The sequence below is a fragment of the Heteronotia binoei genome, chromosome 8, assembly GCF_032191835.1.
Source record: "Heteronotia binoei isolate CCM8104 ecotype False Entrance Well chromosome 8, APGP_CSIRO_Hbin_v1, whole genome shotgun sequence".
Lineage (NCBI taxonomy): Eukaryota > Metazoa > Chordata > Lepidosauria > Squamata > Gekkonidae > Heteronotia > Heteronotia binoei.
In genome coordinates, this window is record NC_083230.1 from 30,779,043 (window position 1) to 30,790,463 (window position 11,421).

An 11,421-nucleotide genomic window follows, 5' to 3' on the forward strand; every position below is an offset into this window, starting at 1 on the left:
ACAAAAGTCTGTATAGTCAACGTGATGGTATTCCCAGTAGTAATGTATGGCTGTGAGAGCTGGACCATAAGGAAGGCTGAGTGCAGAAGAATAGATGCTTTTGAGCTGTGATGCTGGAGAAGAATCTTGAGAGTCTCTTGGACTGCAAGAAGATCAAATCAGTCAGCCCTAAGAGAAATCAACCCAGACTGTTCCCTGGAAGGTCAGATGTTGAAGCTGAAGCTCAAATACTTTGGCCACCAAATGAGAAGGGAGCACTCACTGGAGAAGATCCTGATGCTGGGAAAGACAGAAGGCAAAAGAAGAAGGGGATGGCAAAAGCTGAGATGGCTGGACACCGTTACTGATATATCAAACACAAATCTGAGCAGACTTCGGAGGATGGTGGAAGACAGGAGGGCCTGGCGTGACTTTGTCCATGGGGTTGCAAAGAGTCGGACTCGACTGTGCAACTGAACAACAACAACAACATCTGGGCCAAGTTGGCTTCTCCTCATTTTGCAGGTATAAAACCCTTGATGTGGCTAGAGGTGTCAGCTTTTTGGCTACATGGCATTCTGATCTCACTCATTACTGGCTTATTAAAATATTTATATTCTTTCCTTGTGGATCAAGGCAGCTTACACATAATAGCAAAACAGATTCCCCATCCACCAAAGATGCCGGCAGCTTATATCCCATTTATACTTCTCTTAGGCATAGTGGTTTGAGCCCAATGGTCCACATGTGCTCCAATGCCCTTATGAAGTTCCAGAACAAGTGTCTTCCCTAATGTCTTCAGACTCACACACAAGAAGGATACACACAGAGAGACAGTGAAGGAGCCTTTACTCACTTTGGAATCTTTCTTATTAGACTGAAATATTGTTTCCATTCAAATCATGTCACATTTTGTAATTAGTTTAACAATCGATGTATTAGGTCAATCAGACGTCTAATCCAACTTGAGTCCCAATGAGAAAGGTAGACTATAAATGAAAATAAACTAAACTCTAGATGCACACTGGATTTCCTTTGCCTGCAGAAACCCTCATGTTCAGTCCCTGGAATCTCCTGTTAACAGAAAGACCATTCTCTGCCTGAAATCCTGTAAAGCTAATACAGACAGAGACAGTGAATAAGGCTAAGATAGACAGATATGCTGTAAGGCAGTTGTATGTATGAACTAGTATAGCATAGAGGTTAGGGGCATGAACTATAGCTGGGAAAAAACCCTCCATAAATCTGAGGTCAACTATGAGTTCACTAGAAAGCCTTAGGCAAGTCATCCTGTTTCAGCCTCAACTCAATTTGGGTGTAATAACTTTTGTCTGTGTCATAGTACTGTTGTGAGGATAACTGAAAGGATGTGCATAATATTAACAGATGTATGAAAAGGCTGATCATTTATTGTTATTAATAAAATACAAGAGGAATACAAAAATGCAGAAGAATTTTCTTAGAGCTAAGGACATTAAACAGCCCATGGTTACCTTGGGCTTGTAAACTGAAGACATGGTTTCTCTTTAGGAAGTGCTATTTCAACAAACAGATTTAATTGAATCATTTCACATTTTTATAACATCCATTTTAGCTGATTACTGGAATTATTTGTCCCCACAACTACCATCTCACAGAAATATCACACACAGCACAATCTTTTGTACAATACCACCCTTCCAAGTCCACCGGTCAAAGGGCTTAGAAAGGCGGAACACTACTCTGGATTGTACTGATGACTGCCTAGATCAGGTTTATATTGCTAATCAGCAAGGATGACTAAAAAGTAGAATAATTTTACTTGTACTATCTTTTCTTCTAGTAAAGAATTTGGAAACTGGTTTAAGTTTTCCATTTTAGCCTTCCTGTAAAGCTGTGGAGTTCCATCTGTTATTCATGGATGAAAACAGGAACCGGACTGCAGTTTTCTCTTTGAATTGGTTTCCAATGCAGCCATTGCAAAACACCAAGCATTAGGAAGGGTACTGACAAACACCAGTGCCAAATGGCATTTTGCAATGTACATAAGGACAAACTTCACTTCTGCACATTAAGCATTAGTTGCAGTGCACACTTTTTGCCAGATTGCCTCTTGCTAAACTTCCTTACTTGCATTATTCAGCTGTAGACCAGAACTTATATTTCATACAAAGACAGATGCTTACAATTACTATTAAAGGAGTGGCCAATCAATGAGGTCTTCCCCTCCTTCTTTGTAACCAGAAGAACATTTTTACAGAGACACAAATTCTGTACGGTTTATGTCTGTGAGATGTTTCAATGCCAGCCTCTCCTTGCCTCCAGCAAACTATGAGATCACAGTATGCAACACTAAGGCAAGACTGTGACCCAGTGACACATTTTATGGAGTTCACCAGAGTTCACCCTGCTTATTTAATTTATATGCAGAGTACATCATGCGGAATGCTGGCCTGGATGAAGCACAAGCCGGAATTAAGATTGCCGGGAAAAACATCAACAACCTCAGATATGCAGATGACACTACTCTAATGGCAGAAAGTGAGGAGGACCTAAAGAACCTCTTGTTGAGGGTGAAAGAGGAGAGCACAAAAGTAGGCTTGAAACTCAACATCAAAAAAACTAAGATCATGGCATCTGGACCCATCACACCTTGGCAAATAGAAGGGGAAGACATGGAAGTAGTGACAGACTTCACATTTCTGGGATCCAAGATCACTGCAGCCATGAAATTAAAAGACGTTTGCTCCTTGGGAGGACAGCTATGGTAGACCTGGGCAGTATAGTAAAAAGTAGAGACATCAGCCTGCCAACAAAAGTCCGTATAGAGAGTCCCTTGGACTGCAAGAAGATCAAATCAGATAGTCCTAAGGGAAATCAACCCAGACCCTGGAAGGTCAGATGCTGAAGCTCAAATACTTTGGCCACCAAATGAGAAGGGAGCACTCCCTGGAGAAGATCCTGATGCTAGGAAAGACAGAAGGCAAAAGAAGGGGATGGCAAAAGATGAGATGGCTGGACAGATTTACTGATGTAACAAACACGAAGTTGAACAGTTGTGAGGTAGGTTTGGTTGAGATTTGTAAGCGGTCTAAGGTCACCCGACAATCTTCCACAACAGAGTGAGGATTCAAACCTGGACTTCCCAGATCCTAGTCTGATATCCTAACTATTACATTGTAATGAGTTACCTGGGGGATGTAAAGCTTTGCGTGCAAGGGAGATCTAATTCCTAGCACCTTAATACACTCCAGGAATTATTGTACAAAGCATCTGAAATTGCCAAGTCTTTCTTGAGTGCTCAAACTTAAGAGACAATTGGGAAAAAATGTTGTTTTTTCTGGATACATAACATTTTCTCAGATATTATAGATCCAGAGTTATGGTCCTCAACTGATACAACTTTCATGCATTACAGGAAATCTCAGGGCAAGATCCTGAATAAAGTCATACTTCTTCCTACTTGCCACATACTAAATACAGTACCTTGAATGTTCATTGTGATGATCAGGGCTTTTTTAAAAGCAGGGACACACAGGTACGCAGTTCCAGCTGGCTTGGCATCGGGGGTGTGGCTTAATATGCAAATGAGTACATGCTGAACTTTTTCTTTAAAAAAACAGACCTGGTGATATTTATCTGTAGACACCCCTGGAAACCCTAATTTTCCATTTTCCATTCTCCATGCTTTGAACCTCCATCTAGGGGGTAAAAATAAGCCTATATGGAGTATCTCCCAGTTTCCACTTCAAACCTCCTAAAAGAGAGTACTAGTGGTTTTTTTTTTTTTAAAGTAACTGACTCCTGCTTCTTCCTGCTTCCAATAGAACCTCTCTTTTGGGATACTACTCTGCAGAAAATTGGTGCTAGATTTTTTGCTGTTCACTACTGAAGGATTTTATTTGGACTATATGCCTCTCTGAGGAAGACTTTTTTGGAAACGATGGCACAGGTCAACAATGGGTGTCAGAGGCTGCAGTATGTCCAGTCCATCCCTTTGTTATAACAGACAGACAAAGACAAATACAGAACTAAAAAAAACATTTATTGCAACACCTTTTTGGACTTTGGAGGATCAGCACCAGCACTTTAAATGAGACTGGAATGTTACTAGTTGAACTATAATTTATTGAGTAGTCAGAGTTGGGACATGTAGTTTCATATGTTAAATCATTAGTAGGGTTGCCAATCTCCAGTTGGGGGTAGAGGATCTCCTGGTTTGGAGGCCTTCCCACTGCTTCAGGGTTATCAGAAAGCATGGGAGGGGGGAATGTCTGCTGGGCATTCCATTATACCCTGTGGAGACCAATTCCCATAGAATATAACGGAGAATTTACCTGTGTGTATCTGGGGCTCTGGGAGGGCTATTTTTAGGTAGAGGCACCAAACTTGCAGCATAGCATCTAGACCCTCTCCTCAAAACACTCCACAAGTATCAAAAAGATTGGACCAGGGGGTCCAATTCTATGAGCCTCAAAAGAAGGTGTCCCTATCCTTCATTATTTCCAAATGGAGGGAAGGCATTTAAAAGGCATGTGGTCCCTTTAAATGTGATTGCCAGAACTCCCTTCATAACTCAATTGTGCTTGTTACACCCCTGCTCCTGGCTCCACCCGCAAAGTCTCCTGACTCCACCCTCCAAGTCCCCAGATATTTCTTGAGTCTGACCTGGCAACCGTAATCATTAGACATTTAGAGAAAAGAATGAGATGAATGTATATTGAGAATAAAGCACAGAGAACATAAAATAATTTGTAAATTCAAAGTAGTGCAAGAAACCCTTAAGATTCCCTGGGGAATCAGAACTATGCAATGTGTTCATGCGTCATCTGCTCTGCTACTGAATTTCTATCTATTCTGTTTCCAGACTCCACACAGTCTCTTCACTGTTCATTTGAAGGGACTGACAGGAACTTACACTCCCATTTGTCCCACACACATACTACTTTCTTCCACCAACTTCTGCCAATTTTGAGAAACTGGATAAAAGGAGATGCATGCTGGCAGGGGTTTTTTTGTAGAAAAAGCCCAGCATGAACTCATTTGCATATTAGGCCACACACCCCTGATATCACCATTGTTTCACACAGGGCTTTTTGTAGCAAAAGCTCAGCAGGGATTCTTTTGCATATTAGGCCACACTCCCTGATGCCAAGCCAACCAGAACTGTGTTCCTCTGCATTCCTGCTCAAAAACCCTGCACGCCAGCTTATCTTTATCAATGTTACCCATCTTTCCCTGTGGTGTCGTATTGTAAAATACCCATGCTACATAAAACTGAAGAAAAGACTGGTGTAACTTCAGTCACCTGACATAAATGATTCTGAGCAAAAGTCAAGGGCTAGTCATGCCAAAAATCAACTTGTGAAGTATATGTGCATTTTATTTTATGTAATGCCTGCTTGGTCTTAGACTCTAAAATAGCAAATTAAAAAAAACAAACAGATTTTAAGATTGACTTTTCTCATTGGCTGTCCAATTTTACACAGAGTTAAGTGACTGGGAGGCCTCAAGCCTTTGTGATTTATGTCCCTCATTGCATCTGGGAGCCTGAAGTCTCAGAGCATCTAACTTTTTTTTGATAGGCTACAGTCAATGGAGTCAGCAGGACCCCACCAAAGAGTACTGAGATGAATAGAACTGCTGAAATCATTTTGGAATATTAGAATGCATTCAGGTACTGAGGATGGAATGAATTTTTATGATTTTCAGGAAAAAGGAAAAACCAGTACCTTTGATTTTTCATAGTTTAGCTCCAGTCTGTTAGTCACACAATATTTGTGACAATGGTTCAGTAAGCGTTTTAATCCAACATGAGAGGTAGACAAGAGAACTGTTATCATCCGCATATAATAACAAGGGGATGTGAGCAAAAACAAGTCTAGGGCTGTGGCCACCAACTAAAGATAAGAAGGGGGTAGGATCATTTAAAAAAAGATTAAACAAATGGGGGGCTAAAATGAACCCCTGCTTAACTCCTTTCCTTGTGTGGATCTTGGGGGAGAGATCTTGGCGGATGGAATGAACTAATCCACTTCACTTACTGAACTGAATTACATTTCTTGTCCTATGGAACACAAAAAAGTGAGTTCATTCCAAATAATTACAGAAACTGTATTGTGCAGAAGAATGAATAACTCATACTTCTTTACCCAGATCTGCATTTAAAACTAGAAGATTCTGAGATAATACTGTTACTTTGAAATAACATACTGTTTATGCCCATGATGGCACCCTGTTTATTTTTTACTGAATTTTATATTCTTCTGAAACTGGATCTTGTAAAACCTTCCATAAACATTTATTTCCACTTATTTCTAAACAAAGGCCTTTTGGATGGCTGTATGAAGATATCATTCATAAATTTCTATTCATGGCACAGTTCTGCCCCCTGCTCTCCCTCCCCTCCCCCCGCCAAGAGATACATCTTATGAACAAACATCAAGATATCCACTGGAGACAATTTTCATGTTTTCAATGTACTTTTTGAAGTCACAGAAGAGGGATAATTTCCTCAGTCTCTGTTTTTAAACACCTCATATTACCTAGAAAATTATAAAATGTACTGTCAAAGGTGAAGAGAGTACTGTTCCTCCCGATTACAGAGATAATTAGTACAGGATAGAAAACACATCCATATTCCATGTGGGAATATTGGATTATTACAGGCCATTTTTTTAAAAAGTCCATTTAAACTGCCAATGAAAGTGATAGTTGAGCAGCTTAGCTCTTTCTCATTTTTGCAGACATCGTATGGTATTTAAACTTTTGGGTCAGAGCCAAGGCGAGCTGCATTCAAACCCCGCTCACTATAAAATGTACTTTCACAAAGGTGAAGAGAGTACCGTTCCTCCCAATGACAGAGATAATAATTAGTACAGGATAGAAAACACATCCATATCTTTAACAATTAGTGGCCAAACTATTACAAAGACACCACACCAGCTCTTAATCATCACGGACCCATTTCCATGTGAAAGTCAGCTGCATATGCTTTAAAAAAAACCAAGAAACTTTGATCTTTATTCCAGCCTTCTTCAAAAAGGCGCTCAGGGTAGCTTAGCTCTTCCCATTTTATTCTCTCAACAACCCTGTAAGATAGGCCAAACTGAGACACGGTATCCCAAGGACACGTAGTGAGTGGGGTTTGAATGAAACTCAACTTGGCTTTGACCCAAAAGTTTAAACACCATAAGATGTCTGCAAAAATGAGAAAGAGCTAAGCTGCTCAACTATCACTTTCACTGGCAGTTTAAATGGACTTTTTTTTAAAATGGCCTGTAATAATGCGATATTCCCACATGGAGCATAGCAAAGTGTCAGATCAAAACCTGGCACAGAATCAGGTATAAACAGAAAGCTGTGTATGATACCGCATCAGTACGTTTCCTGGAGTCTGTTTTCGCTTTTAAGTCACCACCTTTACTTTATGAAAAGTTACACCATCTGAACAACTAAGCAAACCCAGAGTATAAAGTGGGCTGCATTACTCGCCTGATTTTATTTCCAATGAATATGCATTCTTGAAGAATAAGAAAAACCTGAAATAAGAACTGCATACTTCCCCTTGATGCAAAACAATTTTTTTTTGTTTTAGAAGCTAATTAATTCTGCAGATACTAAATTCTTACCAGAAAAGAGAAGTTATTCATATTTCACTTCCTTTATTAGATTTGTATACATTACTTTTCTCCCCAGTGGGGACCTGAAGGGGCTCATAGCATTGCTCTCCCCATCTCCTTTTTATCCTCACAACAACTACCGTGTGAAGGAGGGTCAGGCTTGAGAGAGACGCAGCAATTGACTGACGGTCACCCAGTGAGTCCCCAGAGTCAGGACTTGGATTGAACCTCTGTCTTCTGGATACTGATCTGATATTCTAACCATTACCTGACTCTGTACGTTACCACCAAGTGCATCACTTAAGATGGCTTCTGCAACTCCAATTTATTTACACTGATAGTTCAGAAATGTAATGGTTGATGTTTGTGGACTGTACACAAGAGTTATCACAGGATGGGCAAAGCACTGATTTGAACTTGGTATTTATGTGAAAATGCAACATGACGCTCATGGGGCTGTGATCTTATGCCTGCTTTCCTGGGAGTAAGAGCCATGGAAGACTTACCTATGAGCAAAACATGTATAGGCATGAAGCATCATCTACTTAAGGTTCTTCCACAAATTGTGCTCTTTGCTACAACTGTGGCTAAGTGGCAGAACATTGGTTTTGCATGCCAAAGATCACAGGTTCAGTACTTGACAATTAAAATGATCAAGAAGTAAGCAAAGTGAAAGATCTCCGAGGCAGGCAGTAACAGTCACAGCAGACAATACTGACCATCACGGCCAATGATCTGACCCAGCATAAAGTGGCTTCATATGTTCAACTACAGTCGAGTTGCTGCAACAGAGGAGTGAACTATATCAGCAAAGGGTCATAAGTTGTGCTGTTACATACAGTCTTCCTATACGGATGCAAGTCAAGCATCAGATACGCTGACTCCAGTCTTGCACAATTTTCTGTATCCAGAACCTTTGTGGTCCACTGATGTGTTTTATACTTACAAGGCAATCCACATTTACAAAGCAATAATATATATGCGATCTCTTCACAACTGTGATATAGTTAGTATCTGAAATTATCCTGATTTGATTAAGATCATAAGGTGACTGGACTGGACTAAGGCCCATTCCACACAGCAGTGTTTCCAATAATCCCAGTAACTGTAAACAATAGCCGGGTGGGAACCAGTCAGCAAAGCAATAGTCCGCTATTAACCCATACTACAGTTAGAAGAGTAAAAAAAAATCTAGCTGACTAGACGAATGGCCAGTAGATGCCCAGGAGTGACAGAGAAGCCCCAACCCCACCTGGCATTCAGAACTCTGGAGCTCCTGAACATGGAAGTTCAGGCCTCTGACAGATCAATCTACCATGAACTTCTGAAAAGATTATAGTGTAAGATAAGAGTAACTTTACAGGAGGAAAATAAGACTAAACAGTTTTCCATTATTTTCTAATAATAAACCCGTCTTTCTCCCATTTTTTAAAATTTAGTAGAACAAACTTATTAATACCTATTATTACAATTAAAGCATATCTGGAGTAGGATTTCACAATCTTCTGCCTTATTTGGGGACCCACGGACACCATGTGGAAAACCACAGCCTTCTGTAAACTTGATTCAGCACTCCAGGTCCCGCAACAGTTCGGACTTCCCTGAGCAAATCTTACGAATAAATAAAGCTCGATTAAGAGAAACTACGATTCTATATGGAGTTACTCCAGCTGAAACCCATTCATTTCAAGTGGGTGTGGATGGAAACAACTCCACTCAGGACTGTTAAGAGCTATGCGCCAAACGGAACTCCCCCATTCAGACTATTAGAACCCCGATAATCGCAGATCCGGTGACGGGCAGGGCGCAGAGCCACTTCCGTAAGAATCGCTTCTCCCTTCAGAGATCTACTTCTCAGCACATGTGCAGCTGCCTGCAACTGATGTGGGCGCAGGTTTGGGCTTCCTACAGAGGGAGGAAAAGAACAATGGCGTGCCAAGAGGATCAAGGCTTCGCCGTCCCGGCCAGGTAACTTCCGAATAGCCGGTCAGGAGTTAGCGGCAGCTTCTTTTCTTACCTTCTTAACTTTGCTCTCCAAATCCATATTCACTACCCCTCTGAGACACAAGCAGGATGCAGGAAGAAATCAGGCAACGATGGCCCCTTTTCTCCCCCTCCCGAACAGTCGGATGTGATCAGGAGAGGAAATGGGTTTCAGGGCGCTGCCCCGGGTTGGAACCTGCCCTTTGCGATTTACAGCTGCTGCACAAGCGAGTCAAACTTCCGCTCTCTCTGCGGCAGCCTGAAAAAGGAACAAAGGAACACCCTGCAGCCAATCAGGGCTCTGCAGCTTGCAGGTCTGCGAGTCAATTGCTACGCCCTCTGAATATACCTTTGCTCAGCTTGCAGGGCTCTTAAGAGACCCTGCAGACGGACGAGGCACTAAAAGGTGCCCGGTGGAAGCAGTTTTTTTGCCCGGTTAATGGCTCTGCCCTTCCACTTGGAGACGCGCCTCCTTGAGTCAAGCGACGCCGGCACGAAGGCGGAGCTTTTTTTTTTTTTTTGCCCGGACCTTTTGGTAGATATTTGAGCCATTCAATGAATGAGGCGGCCCATAAGGTCATGGAAAAGATATTTGCTGACGCAGCTCGGCCGATTCCTCCCTATTTGCCTAAATAATTTCTTTTTGTCTTTGGAGGAGAGGAGTTTATGACGGCTAGGAGAGCGAAGACCAGTCGCGGAGGATAACCTCTTTCAAAAAGGGAAAAAAGTAAAAGTCGGATCTACACGGACCTTCATGAATTCATATGATTGTTACATTGAAATGAAATAAAACCACCATTATTCTGTAGATCCTGTCTTAGACTATAGGCAGGACCACAAAAATCACGCCTCCACGGATTCGTGGCGCTTCACCATTGCAAAAACAGGGTTCCAAAGCAGGGATTCTCGTGAATTCATGATTTTTATGCTGAAATGTAATTAAACCACCATCATGCTGTAGATCCTGTCTTATACTATAGGCAGCACCAGAAAAATCATGCCTCCACAAATTCGTGGAGCCACAACAGTGGAAAAACATGTTTCCAAAGCATGGATCCTCATGATTTTTGCTTTGGATCCCCCCAAGCTCACCATCCAAACACATATCATGTCCATGGGCAGAGTTTGCACCACAGAAATTGTGGATCCACAGCCTTGTGGCAGCACCATGGACCAAAAACTTGGTTTTGGACAACGGATCTTCATGGATCCTCATGATTTTTGCTTTGGATCCCCCAAGCTCATCATCCAGTCACATATCATGTCCATGGGCAGAGCTTGCACCACAGAAATCATGGATCCACAGCTTCGTGGCAGCACCATGGATCCTCATTATTTCTGCATTGGATCCTATTAGCATCAAATCACATATTGTGTCCATAGGCAGAGTTTACATCCCAGAAATCATGGATCAATGGCGTCGTGGCAACATCATGGAGCCAAAACATGGTTTTGAAGCACGTATCCTCATGATATCTGCATTGGATCATCCCAAGCTCACCACCCAATCTCATATCTTGTCCAAGGGCAGAGTTTTCACCACAGAAATCACCGCTCCATGGCTTCATGGCAGCATCATGGAGCAAAAACATGGTTATGAAGCACGGATCTTCATGGATCCTTATGATTTTTGCTTTGCGCCATCCTAAGCACACCATACAATCTCATGTCATATCCATGGAAAGAGCTTGCACCACAAATATCATGGATCCACAGCTTTGTGGTGGCACCATGGCTCCAAAACATGGTTTTGAAGCACGGATCCTCATGGATCCTCTTATGAGAAAACAGGAGTCTTGGAAAACATGACCAGTTTCACAGTAGACCTTTATTCCCGGTTTAGCCCTGTCCCTAAGGT

General features: G+C 41.8%; 1 protein-coding gene across 1 annotated transcript in view; it reads right to left on the reverse strand.

Moving 5' to 3' along the window:
- Positions 1–9,906, reverse strand: part of TES (testin LIM domain protein) — a 56,055-nt gene extending 46,149 nt beyond the window's left edge. Inside the window, exon 1 of the mRNA XM_060244859.1 lies at positions 9,598–9,906. Coding sequence (XP_060100842.1) covers positions 9,598–9,624 — 27 coding nt within the window. The 5' untranslated portion in view covers positions 9,625–9,906. The remainder of the gene's footprint in view (positions 1–9,597) is intronic.
- Positions 9,907–11,421: the final 1,515 nt, after the last annotated feature.